General features: G+C 38.6%; 2 protein-coding genes across 2 annotated transcripts; one reads left to right on the forward strand and one right to left on the reverse strand.

The window, feature by feature from the left end:
* The first annotated feature begins 1,686 nt into the window (after positions 1-1,686).
* Positions 1,687-2,247, forward strand: Ifne (interferon epsilon). Its single transcript, XM_042692928.1, has one exon. It carries the CDS (start codon positions 1,687-1,689, stop codon positions 2,245-2,247), a length of 561 nt encoding a protein of 186 aa, XP_042548862.1.
* Positions 2,248-14,469: 12,222 nt separating this feature from the next.
* LOC122118956 (interferon alpha-2-like) lies at positions 14,470-15,200 on the reverse strand. Its single transcript, XM_042692929.1, has one exon. It carries the CDS (start codon positions 15,151-15,153, stop codon positions 14,470-14,472), a length of 684 nt encoding a protein of 227 aa, XP_042548863.1. The 5' UTR covers positions 15,154-15,200.
* Between the last annotated feature and the right edge of the window lie 2,832 nt (positions 15,201-18,032).

Below are 18,032 nucleotides of genomic sequence, written 5' to 3' on the forward strand. Positions count from 1 at the left end.
TTAAAGATTTACATCAAGACCAGTCAAATCAAATTCTATTGTCCAGATGAAGCAGACTTTTCCTATATTATAAATGATTACAAGTCTCCTCTCTCTCTCTCCCTCCCTTTCTCCCTCTCTCTATCCCATGCTAACTCATTTTATTCAATTTTATGATACCAAACAGTGACATCAGCATGAAGCTGGATTTCGATACTGTGAGGCCATTTACGTATAAACTGCTTTCTACACGTAAGGTTTCACCCAAAAACTGCCTATAGAGAAAGAATTAAACATCCAGTATTTTGTATTCATTTGACCAAGTTAAATTACTCAAGTCAACATGTATTTCTTAAGCACTTATCATAGTTATATGCACAATAAAAGCTGAGTATTTATTACATTATAAGGAGCTTTTCATCTTGGGATGCTGTACACTGATAAATGAAGTGCCATACACAAGTCAGTACAAGAAGGGTCTCATTAAGGGAGACAATAGTGCTGTGGAGTATTATCCACAATATTCTGGGATGAGATTATAGCTCCTGGGAAGATCTGGGCCTTAAAAGGCAAAGAGGCAATTCTTAGTCCTTGAATAGCCTGGCCATCAGTGATGGAGGCAACAGGCAGTGCTTGAGAGAGAGAGAGAGAGAGAGAGAGAGAGAGAGAGAAAGCATTGTGAGTAAACTCACATGAACACTAGCCACATTACAGAATTGCTGAGTCTTTCACTTCATCTGTAATTCTTGAACTACATTCAGAAAAAGAGTAGGAAGTAAGATTGGGGTTATCCCAGAGGTTCTTTGAAGGTGAAAGCAAGTATTGGTAATTCAGGAGATATTTATATTAGTTTGATTATTTACATTAGTTATTTCTACCCTAGAAAATTTAATACTATTCTACTGCCTCTACTCTCTCCTCATATATTATTATTTTATTTACAATGTTTCCATAACATCTCATTTGCTCAGGTAGCCAACATATATGTACCCATTCTCCCATTACTGTACCTACTAATTGTTTCTATCATTCTATTAACAACCTTCTTTTTACTATTTTTTCTCTTTCCAATTTATTCTGTAGGTTAAAATTTTACATAATTAAACTAATTGAGTGCATATACAATAATTTGAGTGCTGATGTATATTTTAATATAACTTGCTCAATTATTTGTAAAAATTTACAGTACCAGTTGAGGTTTTAAATGTAGTAGTCTGTACAGATCTTAAGTTTTGCCTCTGAGTGTGTTGTAGGTGCTGCTAAGCCTCTGATAAATATTACTCTAGGAAAGATTACTGCTTTAAGAAAAAGAAACTTACTCTCAATAATAAGCCTGAATAGAAAGCACATTGCAGTAAGTGAAACTTTGCATGCAGTAAATAGGAGAACATTAAAAGATTGGATTGGATAACTATCTGTGATTATCTTAAGCAAAGCAATAGGTGAGACAAGTTGTTTTGGTTACTTCCTCTAACAGCCAACACAATGGGGAAAGTGAAGGAAATGTTCCATGAACACCCTGAAAAGGGAACCAGAAAACTTAACATGCAATCTTGGAGAAATGACAACGTTAAAAAAAAAAAGCCAACAGAAGAAAACACCTCCAAATATAATCTGAGATACACGGAAGACAAGCATTCACTGGCATTGGAGTTTTCCTTGGGCTGCAAGGAGATAAGTCTCAGATTTGAGTTTTTGACCTTCATCATGTTTCACAAGCAGTTCCTTGAGATTGGGTTGGTGCTTCTGGCCTCTTCTTCTATCTTTTCCCTAGAAGAGAATCTGGTTCTTTTCCAACCAAGAATGACCAGAAAGAGTTTACAGCTACTGAATAATTTGCAAACCTCATCCATCCAGCAGTGTCTACCACACAGGAAGAATTTTTTGTTTCCTTGGAAATCCATGAGTCCTCACCAGTACCAGAAAGGACATATACTAGCTTTTATTTATGAGGTGCTACAACAGATCTTCAGCCTCTTCCAGGCAAAGACTTTTCTGGGTCTTCAGAAGGAAAACCATACAAAGTTCCTCACTGAACTTCACCAGCAGCTGGAATACCTGCAAGTACTCATGAGACTGGAAGCAGAGCAGCAAAATGGTGCCTGGGGTGGTGATAACCTTAGATTACAGGTTAAAGCATACTTCCGAAGAATCCATGCTTACTTGGAAAACCAAGCCTACAGCAGCTGTGCCAGGATCGTTGTCCAGGTGGAAGTCAACCGCTGTCTGCTTTTTGTACTCACACTTACAAGAAGTCTGAGGAAATGAGAACTACACCCTTGAACACTGCGGAGGAGTGCGCTGTGGGGTTTTGTTGTTGCTCTTGTTGTTGTTTATTTTCTTTTGTTTTATGATACTGAAGATTCAACTCTGGACCTTATAAATGCTAGGCAAGTGCTTTACTATGGAGTTTCATCCCTAATCTCCAACTATAGGTTTTAAAAGCATAGGACTGGTAAGGAGTGAGAGAATTTATAAGAACATTTTTATATATTTTAAATCATATATTTTAAATCAGACAATGATAGCATTGTTTCAGTTTTGTGTGTATGTATTTAACTGCATTTTAAGATTATGTTGATTGCAATTGTTTTAATTTGGCCATGTCACCTTTTCTTTTTTACTCTTTTACATTCTTTGTGAATAAAAATTTATTCATCGTTGTTTCATAGTTGATTCTTCAAATGGGTAAATTTTTATTGAAGTTAGCAGGTGGTATGATAAAAAATATGTTCCCAATGTAGTATTTTAGTTAATATAGAATATTCATTCCAATGAAATTGGTAGAGGAAATGAGAAATACTAGGAACAGTTTGCTTCATAAGATTTAAAATGATACCATATACTGAATAATTAAATTACAGGAGACACAATAGAAATATTAGCAAGGAGTCAGAGAAAACACACACTCATACACATGCACATACATACACATTCACATACACAAATTCAGTCTCACTCATTGCAACAAAAATACAAATTTAAATGAGGTATCATGCTGTTTCAACCTATTAAGTTCAGGAAAAGCCAATATTTAATTAATAACAAAAACGACTGCTGTAACATATTGGTGAGATACTGTTACAAATTGTCAGAGTACCAGAAGTTGTTACAATCACTACAAGAGCAATTTGTTAACAACTACTAAAATTACAGATCATATCACCATTGGCCCATGTATTTTAGACATAGAAATGTATCTTATAAAAATTTGCTTTTATATCATTACTACAGCATTATTTATAATATTCTTTATTGTATTATTTATATATCATTATATACTACATTATAATATCATCATTTACAATATTTAAAGGTCGGAAGCCATTTGAGCATTCCTAATTAGAGGTAGCTAAACTATATTCATTTAAGAAACTCTTTTCAGCTGGAGTAAACAAAAATGCCTACCAGGAAGAGAAGAGATTATCCTACACTAAAAAGAAAGAGTTAGATACTAAAAGAAATGGGGAAAAAAGAAAAATAAGTAAGATACAGGTCAGTAGACATAAATGCTCTATTTTGGTAAAAAGGTAAAAAGAAAGTTCATATTGGTACCTACTGTCTATGAAGAAATAAAGAATATGTGAGAAATAAATAGCAATAATAAATTTCCTGTACTTGGGTTAATGGAGCCTGAGATGGGGGAAAAATATGTTGAGCACTTTTTGCAGCTCATTTTCAAATTTTAATTTTGACTCATGTGAATATTACAAACGAAAATAATGAGTTCAAATGTATGTAGAAAGCCCGTTATCAGAACTATACTGAGGAAGTCTGGCTGGTAGAAAGGAGTGCAGGTGAAAAACAAAGGAGATAAGAAATGGCTGGGTGATGGAGGTTGGAGAGGAGGCACTGGTGCTAAGGACAAGGTTACAGGAGATGCTATTGATGAATGAATGGATTACAGTGCTTGTAGCCAAGAGCTCCCAGAAATCATTATGGAACAATTGTGGGACCAGAACGTGTTACGTTCATTGAAATGTGATGACTTTGACACATTGGTCATCTGCAGAGCCCCAGCCCTAACTCCAGAACTAGTTCTACTACTTTATGCCATGTTCTGCACCTGATTGATTGCATAGCTGAAGTTAACATTCTGAAGAACAACAACAAAAAAATCTTCTAGTTCATGTACTTAGTAAAAGTAAGTACGTTAACTATTAGCTGATAAATCTAGATTTGGTATGAAAGGATGGGGTAGGAAATGATTGGGCTTCTCAAAATGGAGCAGTTACCTGGAAGAGTTAAAGGAGACAAAGAAGAAGAAATGGGTGCCAGGAGCCGATCCTTGCTGACTTTACAGTGAGGCCCAGGACTTGACTTGTTTACCTTCAAGTTCACAAAGAGGTAGCAACATGGAGAGAGCAGACATACCACACCTGACGGAAAGCACGGGTCACTTTGTTTCTCCTGGGCTGGAGAATATTTTTGTTGTTTTTCTTCTCCAAACCAGGAAGCTTTTAGGACCAAATCTGTCATCTAACACGTGATTCAATTCCCAAATTAATTTTATCCCTTTTTCTTAGGTAAAAACAAGTCTTTAGATATAAATTAACATGCTTAGCAGAACACAGCAAGCCACGGAGCTAGCAAATGCAAGAGCAAAATGATTCTATCTCAAGTTACCCTGATGCAAAAGGCTACACTGTGTTCTCAAAACCACAAACCTGAAAAACATTGTGTAATGTTACTGGAAAATAATTATATCATTAATGATAATAATTTCCCCTGGCTTTTGTTTCATAATATTCTTTGCATTCTTGCATTAAAGAAAGGACTTTTTCTTCCTCTAGATACTTCCTTTAGGCACTTTCTGTTTTCATTCCCTTTTCTCAGGTAAAAACAAGTCTTTAGAGATAAAGTAACATGTTTAGTGTAACACAGCAAGCCATGGAGATAGCAAAAACAAGAGCAAAATGCTTCTATCCCAAGTTGCCCTAATGCAAAAGGCTACACTGTGTTCTCAAAACCACAAACCTAAACAAGGACTTTTTCTTCCTGTAGATATTCTTTTACTAAGAACTGAGGAGACATTGAATACACATAGGCAAGGCCACTAGAAGGAATGGTCATAGTTACTATCACTGAGGAATGTAGAATGCAAAGCCTAGTTGTTTCTAGGTAACAGTCAGTAGCAAAGTGGAAGAAAGAAGGAGGAAAGACACTGAATAGCAAAGCCCTCCCCCTTCTGTCCCTTAGCAAGATTAGGAGGAGAGCAATGGAAATCTTCAATGGATCCAGAGTGGCCTCTTGCTCCTGGATATGCAGGATATGACCCGAGATTCTAGCTCAACTTTGGCCATCTAAACCAGTGATTCCAAATATCCCCTATGAGACTTGAAGAAAATCTATTACTCATACAGGGACTACCAAAGAAGGGAATCAAATGGACAGGCTACATGGAAAAGTAGAAGGGAAAGAGTCAAACAGTAGGCATAGGCTGAATTTTTCCTGCTGCTAGGAAAGTAGGCTGTAGAGATATACCCCCAAAGAGGTCACTATCTGTGGGGATTGGAATTCTAACCAGTGTGAAGGAACAGAAATTGAATGCTAATTCAGTTTCCTTGTTGAGTAGAGGAATGGGAGAAATGGGGTCGAAGAGCCTGTCAGGGATCAAACACTGAATATGAATCTTCCTTCCTATTTTGAAAAACAGACTTTCCTGAGAAGTTCATTATTTGCTTCTGGGTTTGTTTCTCATCTCCGGATAGAATACTGTCTACAGAGGTAAGACCACAGAAAAACAAGGATAGACCCCAGCCAACTTTATGTCTGGACCAATCAAGCTTTACCACCAGAATTTCCGGGACATAGAGTAAGTTTCTCACAGAATCATAGCAAAGGTATGGAGTGCTAATAAATTGGAAAGTTCAGTTTGTTAAGAAGTTTATTTTTCTGAGAATCTTAACAAAATTAGGATAGATATTTTTCCTTTAAAAAATGGATAAGTCTGGAATTTACATAGGTACACAAAAGTCCTACAATAGCCAAATCAATTTTAAGGAAGTGAACAAAGCTGGAAGAGTAATCCTGGAATATATATCATACAGTAACAGTTTGTTATTGGAACAAATGAAAAATAGGTAGAACAATGGAAAGGAATAAAGCCAAGAGAGCAGCCTGTATATACTGACACCTGATATGTGACTGGTGTGTCACAATTCAGTGAACAGGGGTGGTTTCATAGATACTGTGGGTTGAGTATTTTATTTCTGTCTCAAAAAAAACCAATAGTATATTTTGATTTAAATTAAAATAAGTGAATACTGCATACAAAGTTTGGAAGGTAAGCTTAAAACAATGACATAAATTTAATGCCAATTCTAAATTGTCATTTTCTAATGCCAATTCTAAAATTGTCATTTTAATCTGGCCTCATTAGGCTATACAATGAGATAATAATGTATGTTTATATACACATATACAATATAGTGCTATACTGTTTAAGAATGATTTTGGGGGGACAATACTGTTGAACTTAGAACTTCATACCTGCTAGGCAAAGTGCTCTGCTTTTGAGCCACAGACCATGTAGCTGGGATTACAGGTATATGTTATCACCCTGTCCTTAAGAAAACTTTCAGTGAAAATTTTCTATCTGGGTTTTAATAACTTAGTTTTGCCTCTGGTTTGTCTTTATTAGAATCATATTTACATATCAGAACATTGTAATATTACTTATTAAAGATAGATGCAATTTTTGGCTAATGTTAATAGATCACAATGATTAAATATTTAAATTACTAAAATAACAAGGTAGTTATGTGCCTTGAATTTTATCTCCTTACTGTTGGTATGCTGCACAAACACATTTTAGTGACTAGCATTGTTTCTCCCTCTACTGGTGCAAATTGATATCCCCATTTAGACACATTCCAGGCCAGAAACGTAATTCAAAGTATAATCTTCAGAGTTTACCTCTGAAAACAAAACAAGCTAAATTAGCACTCTCAGAGCAGAAAATAATAAGAGCAGAAAATAATCAGAGCAGAAAAGGACTTTTGGTGCCACATGGGATTTCAGATTGTCCTTGATCAGCCCTTCATGTCATCCAAAAGCTTTCAAACTGTGTGCCATTTCAACTCAATTAGGCATTCTTGACCAGTGGTTGAGATGAATAAAGGCTTCCCCATTCCATTTTTTGAACAGAGATATATATAAAGGTGACAAATAACTTAGAACTCATAGTGCTGCTATGTCATATTCTTAAATAGCTTAGAATTAATAGTGCTGTTTATTTCATATTCTTATGTCAATGCTAAGAATTTTGCTGTTGTAAGAAATAGCTTCTACCTTGTTCAGTGTCCCCTTCACACACATACATGCAAGTACAACATCTGTGTGCTACAAAATGGCTTCTAGACCAGCTAACTCTCATTTTCCCAGTACTCACACCTGTTTTAAAAGGATTCTTTATGGACCAAGGGACAGTTAAGTGGTGTTGACACTGCTCTCCATTCTCCAGCCATCGATTGAGATGGCTAAATTCTTTTTTTCTTTGGCCTCAAATCCAAATCCCCCAATCTGTGCCACCAAAACAACTAGATTACAGTTCTCCCTCCTTGAAATTAATCCTTCACAGCCAGTTTTCAATTCTCTTCCAAATCTTTCCCAAATACATCCCAAATGTCTTAGCTACTACTGATATTCAGTGAAGGATTCCTTGAGGAAGAATTGTCCTAAACTGCCTTGGTCCCTTTGTACAGGGAACAAGTATCTTGTCTGACTGTACTACTGTGTATTGAATTCTTACTGCAGTGAGAAGTTTGTGAAGCAAATTTACACTCCCCAAAGGTATTCAGTATCCCATCAAATGGGTTTCCCTCTATTTACCACTAATAGTTTCATATTTTTCTAGCTTACAGCGTGGATAAAGTGCAGATCAGGAGGTTATGACCTTTACAGCAGGTAGAAGGCAGGAACCCTAGTTTTACTTCTTTGTCCTTTTAGCTGCCCATTTGCTCTCCAAAGACAGTGTCCTGGATGAAGCTGAAGACCTGCCTGTTTTTTTGGAGGGCCATATAAGCTGGAAGGACGGTCACATTACAGTATTGGGTCAATTCTCCTCAGTCCAAGGACCAAGATTTATGCCCTCCGCAGATGTGGCCTCGCCCCTGCACCCCATGGCCAGCAGGGGGTGCCCCCAAGGCGCTTCCTAAAACGCAGGGCACACTGGACGGGCAGGCTTCCTTTCACTTTCAGCCTCCATGACGTCACGGGGACCGGGAGATTCCTTGGGACCCCAACAGTGTTCCCCAGGACACACAGAGACAGAAACCCATTTACAGCAGTTTTGCAAAAACCCTGGAGCTTCCTTTTAACTCGTTTCTTCCTGTGGCTTTTCACTCTGCATAGAAAGCTGAAAGCCAGAAAACCACAAGGGAAACAGAAACACCCAGGAGAATGGGCAGGAAGTTCTTAGGAGACATGGTAAAGCTTGAAAAAAAAATGCAGGTGTTGATTCCATCCACTTCCACGTGTCAGCTTCCTTCATTCCTCCAACCTACCCTAAAGATGCTTCAGTGAGAGGCTCGAATAAGAGCAACTCTGGGGCAGTGATCAGCCCTCAGCTTTTCAAGACTTTCCACCTGTCTGCTCTTTCACTTAATCTGGATGTGATAAACCATAGGGAGAGAAGGAACAGTCAACCCTACCAATCAGTCCCCGGTCACTAGAACCCATCAAAAAGGACAGTGGAAGTGCTTAAGCACTTCACTTAGTTTGTAACAACCAACTGGCAATGAAGAGACAGCCTTCCAAGAAATGAAAGCTAGTAATTAAGAGATTCCGATTCTGCAAACTAATAATGATTTTTTAAACATGGTAGTAGAAATGTGTGTCAGTCTGTTTCACAGCTGGTTAAAACATCTGACAATATGAACTACTCTCACAGAAACACACTCATTTACACAAGTATTTGAAGAGTTTGTGTAAATATTAATGTCGATGGAAAGGCATAACATCTGAAGTCATTACCTTAGACAGAGTTGAGATATTACCTGGGACTGAGTCTTGTCTGGAAAGAAGCAAAGAAAGCACAGAAATGCCTGAGCCAAGAGGAGGTAAGGGCATGAAATCAGCAGATGGGGAAATGGAGACAATAAGAGAGCTGAGTCTTGAGGAATCAGCAGACAGAAAGGGTCCAGGTGAATTCATGTTCACACATTTGGGCCTGAAGCTTGAGCACTTGGATATTTGCGGCTTGTTCTATTTCACAGTTCCTAGCTGCCTCCTCCTGGACCAGGACACTTTGCTTCCTGCTCTCTGGTGCCCTTTCCTAGGTAGATTTGCTTGGATGGACTAGAGTGGGTGAAATAAAGTCAGGCTTTACAGGGGGAAGGGAGTTGTAGATTCATAGAAAGAAAAGGTACAGGTATCTAAGCTCTCAAGCTGGTTCCCTCCTGAGTAGTGAAGATGGAAGGAAAAGTAAGGAACAAAAATAAGTTCACATGTGAATTATAGCCTTCACACCTGTCAACAGGAGAGAAACCATCTCAAGTTTGGATATCTAATTTCACATGGAGAATTTCCACCAGAACAAAGACTCTTCCCCCTACCTGAGGTAATTCACACTCACCTCCAGAATCACATATCCAATTACGGTGTAGGTTCTGTGAAACAGTGTTGTGCAGGTTCCCAAGTTCTATGGACAACATCTGGCAATCCTTAAACTCTGAAATTCCATTTCTTCCATCTGCTCTGGCACTGGGATAGGCAAGTTCCCTATTCAAACTGATGGGGAGAACTTATTGTAATGTTAGGAATAGAAGAAATTTGCAAAACTTAATCTTAGGAAAGAGTTAACTGAAGCATCACACAGGAGATGTTCCCGGATGTCCCCTATAGTCCCCCTCCCTCATGGCTCGCTTCCCTCCCTGTACCCATTGCATGCTCTGCCAAAGCCAGAGGCACTCAGGGGTCAGGAGACTCTGAACTAAGGAGCAGGGCTGACAGACTAAACACAGCTCTTTCTCCACAGGGAATAAGAAATAGTTTGTTCTACTCAAATATGAGTGAGCATGGCCCAAGAACACAAACTCAACTTACCCCAAGGACATGCTCCATTGGAAGATGTGTTCCACTGTAAGTGACACAACAAAGGGAAGTCATAAATCAGTTCATCTACCAAATACATTCATGGGACATCAAGGGGGCAATGTTCAACAGAATGGAGAAATCTTTCTACAGGAAACTGTCTTTAGCTTTAGGGTTGGTGGAAGCTGGTGGTCTGCTGTGTTTAACATACACTCCAGAGGCTTCTCCTGAGAGTTACAATGATGTTAGGTCAGATACAGAGCTTGTTGGTAAAAGGTTATTACATGGAGGAAAGAGAGCCTAGACAATTTTGGCGCCCACATCCCATTGCACTCGGATCACAAAGTTTAGTCAGGCAATGGGTCTGCACGATTCTCAGCACACATCAGGCTTTCTTCAGAGAACGCCCCTCCATAGACGACTGGAGGCACAGGACATAGTTTGGCTCTTTCTTCCCACAGAGCAATCAGAGGACCAAAAAGGACATGACCTGCCACAAGCTGAAAGGCTTTGTCCTCTGTAAGACACAAAGTGGAAGAAGTAGACTCTTCCATTACTGGACTCAGTTCCTTCAAGGAAAGAGACCAGTAGTTTTAGCTCTAGAGAAAAATCCATCAAGAGCCTGAATTCTCAGAAGCCTGATTGCCACTTGGGCTGTGTCTTTGCCCGCCCAGGCCAGTAGATGGCGCGCTTCTTTATCTAAATGTTAAAATCGTTGCCAGGGTAAAAACATCTTGCTTTCTGTTTCCTTTTTACCACAGGAAAACGTTACATCATCATAACTAGAGGACATTTCCTCATTTCCAAAATATTTACCAGGAAAGGAAAAAAAAAACCTTTTTTTCATCGTATTTGACAAACTGGAACTGGGACTTTCACTCATTTGCTTTCAGTTGTTGGTGTGCACTGAGCTAGAAGAGGGGCAGCTGTGTGAATGAGCAGGCTAGAAGAGGAAGAGGGCACTGGGGACTTCTGCAGCGGGCGGGGAAGAAACTGCTGAGATGGTGCAGTGGAAAAGGCGGGGGCCAGGAAAACAGAAGTGCGGGGAGGGTGGCAGGTCTCACAATCGCAACTGATATATACGATGTGTGCGTCTGTTGCTGCACATATACACATGTGTGTATATATTATGCACTATAAATTGCTTACTAGGGTGTATTCCATGCTATATGTTACATAAAATATACCATACACACAATATTTATATATTGTATTATATACAATATGTATGATATATAAAGAAATATTGTATGAATATGTGATATTATATGTACATATTGTATGTTATATGTAACATATATATAAAGTAGATCTAGACATACACTTTCAACTTTATTTTTGGACATTTTCCCCTGTGCCAGGTATTGCAAAGTCTGATTGAACATTAACTTCAATGACTTACCTTCATTTCAAATGCTTCTTCTCCAAGACAAATCAAATTCGTACTTTTTAGACTGAGATGGAGAGTTTACTATTCTCACCTAGATCTTTATGAATAAATAATAAAATAGTGACCAGTTCTGATCTTTCACTCAGTGGAAGACGTTCTCTCAAAGGTTTTAGATACTGGCAACTATAAGAATACTTCCATCCTTATTATATGTGTGTAAGTTGAAGCCATGACAGGTTACATGAGGTGCCAGAATCAGATGTATGTACTGGCAAAATCTGCAGTCCACATAGAATCTTACATCACACGCTATACTATTCCTACATTTTGAAATGAGAGGCTATATGAATATCTATGTATTGAAATATGTTTTGAAATTCTGATACATTAAAATTTCAAGGACTCTTCCTTTCTTCCACTAACTGAGGTTAAGTTACTGATGTGTCTGTATGTGCACTTGTGTGTGTGTGTGTGTGTGTGTGTGTGTGGTTTTGTGCTGGTCCTAGGGCTTGAACTCAGAGCATAAGCACTGTCCCTGAGCTTTCCTGCTCAAGGCTAGCATTCTACCACTTAAGCCATGCTCTACTTTTGTCTTTTTGATGATTAATTGGGAGACAAGAGTCTCCCAGGCTTCCCTGGCCTGGCTGGATTTGAACCAGGATCCTCAGATTTTAGCCTCCTGAGTAACTTGTATTACAGGAATAAACCACCCAGCACCCAGCTAAAATGGTGGTTTTAAAATAATTACTAAGAACCCATATGAAGATCAATACAAACTCTCCACTTACATGGTAATGGAGACCTACACTAGTGCATGGAGCACTGGTGACAATTTGATAGATGAAAATAAAATCCTGTTGATATACATGACATCTATAAGATTTATATAATACTGTGTGTGTGTGTGTGTGTGTGTGTGTATTTTTTAGTCATGGGACTTATATTCAGGGCCTGGCTACTGTTCCTGAACTCTTCTGCTCAAGGCTAGTACTCTACTACTTTGAGCTACAGCACCACTTCCAGTTTTCTGGTGGCTAATTGGAGATAAGAGTCTCTCAGACTTTCCTGCCTGGGCTGGCTTTGAAGAGTGCTCCTCAGATCTCAGCCTCCTGAGTAGCTAGAATTATAGATATGAGCTACAAGCACACAGCAAGACTAGATGTTTTTAAACAAAGGATGTATCATTATTCAATTAGAATGCTTTTGGTATACTGTATCTATTAAGGAGAAGTAGCTAAAAAATGTGTAGAGCATCAGTTACAGATACCAGGCACTAAGGGTTACAGTGACAGATATAAGCCATTAAGGGTTACGACGACATTAAGCAAAGAGAAAAAACAAAAAAACTCTTGTTGGAAAATTAACCTGACTCTCTTCCCAAAGATTTACTGAATTAGAGGAACTTTCAGTATACAAAATGAAAATGGAAACTTTAAGAGTAAATGTAAAGACAAAGGCACAACAAAAACATCTGTGTGAAAGGAAGCCTGGACTTTCTGAGGGCCTCAGGCACTCAGAGAGCCCGGAGAGAGGGGAGAGGACTCAATCCACAAAATAGGAGAAATAATGGAGGAGAACACTCCAAATTAGATTGAGACAAACAAAAACAAAATCCCATGGAAAGAGAGAGCTCAATGAGCCCCAAGTAACATAAACACGAAGGAATTAACAATAAACAAAAACAAAAAGATCAATATATCACCATAAAAATTGTTGTCTACAAATTAAGAAAAAAAATAATAAAAATCAATTTCAGATGAAAAATATACCACACACAAAGAAAGATACTTTCGGGCATATTATGCATTATCATGCAAAAAAGGTTATCTATTAAATAACATTTAAAGCAAAGTCCTAACAACTCTGTCTTTCTGGGCCCTAATGAGGTATTCAATTTTTTTTTTTTGGGTCGGTCATGGGGCTTGAACTCTGGGCCTGAGCGCTGTTTCTGCACTCTTCAGCTCAAGGACAGTGCTCTACCGCTTGAGCCACAGTGCCACTTCCGGTTTTCTAGTGGTTTACTGGAGATAAGAGTCTCAGGGACGTTCCTTGCCCGGGTTGGCTTTGAACCCTGGTCCTCAGATCTCAGCCTCCTGAGTAGTTAGGATTACAGGCGTGAGCCACCAGCGCCCGGCTTCCATTTTTAAACATGTTTTCTTCGTCACCACATTCCCAGGATCATTTCCTCTCTCTGGCTCACGGCTGCACTGTGCTACTCCACCTCTGTGGCCAGCGCAGTCTCCTTTTCTCTTTCCTAATATTAAGAGGTCAAGGTCAGGTTGCAGGCATGGTTCGGTGGTAGAAGTATGAACACTACCTACCTAGCAAGTATGAATCTGTGAGTTAAACCCCAGTGCAAACAAAGCAACATAATAACAATAAAATAAGCAAAATTAAAATTAGGTTAAAAAAAACCCAGTGCTGGTGGCTTATGCTTATAGGTGTATTATAATGTGGCATCTGGAGGGCTGAGAAAAGGAGAATCATGGTTCTAGCCTACCCATGAAAGAAAATCTGTGTGAGTCTGTCTCCACATAAGGAAGCAGTAACATGCATCTGCCAGTCCAGAAATGAGGGGGAGAGGTGACAAAAAATAAGGGGATCTCAGTGAACCGAAGAAAGTGAGACCCTAAGCCCCAAATAATTAGATAAAAGCAGGTTGGAGCCAGGGCTTAACAGTATACCTAGAACGTACCTAGAAAGCCTGCCTAGAAAGTACAATCCTTTGAGATCAAATTCCATCCAATATCAACAAAAACTAATAATGGAAAACACATAAAAGTTCCTATTGAAAAAATTTGATGGACACATAAAAGCCAATTGATTACTTATAAAAATGTTTTATTATATAAAAGACATGTAAAGTAACACGTGATACTGTTGACACAAAATAGTTTAAATCATATAAATAGTTAAATAAATACTTTGATAGATAAAAGTTGTTCATGTGTCTATAGAAGGAACTAGTATAACCTACAGAGTTGAATACTTGTGTTGCTAAATACTTCTGAAAACCCTGAAAAAATACATTGAACTTATGTCCTAATTACAGAAAATGTATATTTTCAATGGCTTCTCAGATACTCCTGCAAGTCTACTGCTGAAGAGAAGTATCTCATGATTTCTGCCCTGACAACCTCCCAGGCACAAGGGCTGAACTTCCTCTCCTGCAGGTAGAGAGAGATCCTGTGGAAGTGTTTCCTCACAGCCAGTGTGGAGTCCTCAAGCACCATGGCAGGCTCCTGCTCTCCCACCTCCTGGCTCAGACAGGCTCTCAGCTCCTGCAGCTGCTCATGGAGGCCAGCACACAGTTTGTCCACAAGGCTCTTCTCCCAAGGGGCAGGCCAGGTCTTTGTGCTGAAGAGGCTGTAGATCTGCCTGGTCATCTCATGGAGGACAGCGATGGCTTGAGCCTTCTGGACCTGCTCTCCAACCAATGCCTCCTGGGGGAAGCCAAAGTCCTTTCTGTCCTTCAGGCAGGAGAAAAGGGAGACTCTCCTCATCTGTCCCAGGAGGAGCAAGGCTCTTCTGTTGCCCAGGCTGTGGGTGGGAGGCAGCTCACAGCCCAGAGAGCAGGTTGCCCTGCAGCTGAGCACCACCAGGGTCACCAGGAAGGCCAAGGGCAAGGGCATTGTGGATGGGCGGATGCTGCTGGACTGGCTGAGGTGCTGATGGGAGCCTCTGCCTCTGGGGAGTGTGAAGACCTTGGTGTGCTCCCTTGGCTTAAGTAGGGATGCTCGAGGTTCCATTTTCTGAATGCCTTCCTCCTTTCTACTTCTCTTTTTGTTTTCATTTATGCTTTCATACTTCACTTTAGAGTGGCATTTCTCAATTATTATCTTTCTTCTGTTGGCTTCCCTTTCCCTGCCCCACACATTCTTTCTAATAGAACTCCTGATTAAAATTCAACAAAACTTATATGGGTAATACATTACCATACTCTATATCTTTGGATAATACTTTTAAAAGCATGAAAAATATTTCCTTATCATTGAATGTATACTAGGATAGACTCTAAAATATTTTAAGGTGAGTGTTAAATTTAAAGTTTATCTAAGTGCCAGTCATTCATACTTGACTATATATGACCTTAGGAAGATCATGGTTTGAGGCCAGATGGGAGAGAAAAGTTCATCCGATCTCAGACTATGAATCTGGACACAGTGGCAATCCTGTATTCCACTATAAAAGGAAATCTGAAATAGGTTGACAAATCGCTAACCAGCCATTCATTTTAGGTAGCCATTATGACTCTATCTCAAGATAATATTGGAGGCATGGCTAAGATGTAAAGCAACAAAAAGCACATTGAAGTCCTGAATTCAACCCACAGTACTGTCCTTCCCCTCCTCTCCTACTGCCCCCCTCCTCCCCGTCAAAAAAAAATCCTTTGAAGGGATGGGAAGTTGGCTCAGTGGTAGAGTGCTTGCCTCGCATGCATGAGGCCCTGGGTTTGATTCCTCAGTACCACATAAGCAGTAAAAAGCCATAAGTGATGCTGTGGCTCAAGTAGTAGGGTACTAGCCTTGAAGAACTAAGGGACAGCGCCCAGGCCCAGAGTTCAGCCCCCATGACCAACAAACAAAAATCCTTTGATACTTAACATGCTCTCAAAGAAGTACTTTTACAATAAAGTACTTTTAAAAATGTGGATTATTTGTAAATTATTTATACTTTATTGTATGTAAGGTAATATTATGAACTTCCATTAATTATAATGAATCAGGGTGTATATTCAATTTATAAATGCATAAAATATATAATCCCAGAGTTCAAGCCCCATGACCAACAAAATAATAATAATATTTTTCCTATTCAGAATGTGATATAATCATGAATGTGCTGAAAAACATTACTAGAATTAAATAATAAGATACAATCAACTTCTGTTTCATTCCCCTAGGCCAGGCCAAGCTAGAAGTACTTAAGTTCAAATCATAAAAATAGAATGAGATACACATTGGTGATCCACTGTATAGATGGACAATGATCAAGGATGCAATGGAGAAAATGACCTTTAAACACAGTCCTCCATTGCTGGAGATTTGTAGCATTTTCTCTGTCTTCCATGAGTTTTGAACAGGGCTTCCCACTGGACGCACAAGAAAGTACACAAAAATTAACTGAACTCAAAAGAATGAGATTTTATTAGTGTTAGCTTTGGAAGGCCTCAGAACTTGAAATATTTAGGATGTATTCTAAAAACCACCTTTTCTCTTTGTAGGGGGAGCTTAGTATATACTGAAAAATCATCATTATAATCATAGTAGAAACATGATTCAAAGTCACACAAGATATCTTTGGGAGGATTAGAGATATGGAGAAAAAATTTAAAACTCCATGATTCCAAACTTTATACTTGAAGATTATATGCAATGTTTTATAACAGAGTAACAATTTGGCTGTAGTGTTTTATTTTATATTTTTGTTTTTGTGTCTAGACTGTGAAGTTGAGATAGAATTCTCAAAAGATGGAAGACTCACTGTACATTTTGGTTTTCATGATCCTGCTGCACCCACAGGAGGCTACCTGAACGTATGCTTTCCCCTTCCCATGGTAGTAATTGATCTTACGTACTTCAAGACTTCTCACACTGTTGGCAGCTTCCCTAAGATTACATTGTGGAACTCAGTGAGAATCAATCAGAATCATTTACATAAATTTTGTGTTGTAAAATAATTGGCTAATTTTTCTTTAAACATTTCATTAGGACAAGAACATCAATTGAACACTAAAAAAGCCAGAAGTGGAGCTGTGGCTCAAGGTGTAGGGCACTAGCATTGGGCAAAAAATTCAGGGATAATGTCCAGTCTGTGATTTCCACTAATGGGGCCTACACACACACACACACACACACACACACACACACACACACAGCCTTAGAACAAAATGTGAAACTGAAGTGTGGGCTTAAAGGACTTGTCTCCTCTGCCCTCAAATCACCCAACTTACATTCCTTCTCCACACCTTCACATCTTGACAGTAGGTGAGAATAATTCTGACCAAGTATAAATGGATGAAATTACTTTTCTTGCACAGTGTGATCTGTGAATTTACCTTCATATGAATCACCATATTTTTTTAACCAATGGAATATAGAAGAATGTGACCAAAGACCACAGACCTATTTAGGGATATGTGTCAAATATGGGAAAGTCCAAAAGAACAGTGCTGGTCTCCACTGAGGTGGACCAACTGAGTCATCTGATCAGAGAATCCATCACAGAACATTTATAAGAATGAGAAATACATTTGTACTATAATGTTATCACTGTTTCTTTTTTAAAATTTTGAGTTACAGTACATAGTATCAACTTTGATAGAAAAGTCTTTAAAAATAATATCTTCAAGAATCTTTCCTATAAAAGTTAAATTTCACATCATAGAATCTGAAATCAGATTTCAGGAACTTACACAAATAGATAACATTATGAATTGTATCATTATTTAAAAATAGAGCTTTTGTTCTCTAAATTTTTAGTAAATTCGCAATGCATAGTGTATACCACCATATTTTAAAATATTCTATGAGTTTAACTTCTGATTTTTTTCATATAATAAAAATCTCTGAGTACAAGTTCCTTTTAGGGTTCAAGAAACATGAAACACTGAAATTCCTTAGAAAGA

This window comes from Dipodomys spectabilis, unplaced genomic scaffold, assembly GCF_019054845.1.
Source record: "Dipodomys spectabilis isolate Male_0828 unplaced genomic scaffold, ASM1905484v1 ptg000158l, whole genome shotgun sequence".
NCBI classification, from domain to species: Eukaryota; Metazoa; Chordata; class Mammalia; order Rodentia; family Heteromyidae; genus Dipodomys; species Dipodomys spectabilis.

What these genes read in the sequence shown, in the direction of transcription:
- Ifne (XM_042692928.1), top strand. Translation starts at nt 1,687, where the DNA reads ATGTTTCACAAGCAGTTCCTTGAGATTGGGTTGGTGCTTCTGGCCTCT.
- LOC122118956 (XM_042692929.1), bottom strand. Translation starts at nt 15,153, where the DNA reads ATGGAACCTCGAGCATCCCTACTTAAGCCAAGGGAGCACACCAAGGTC.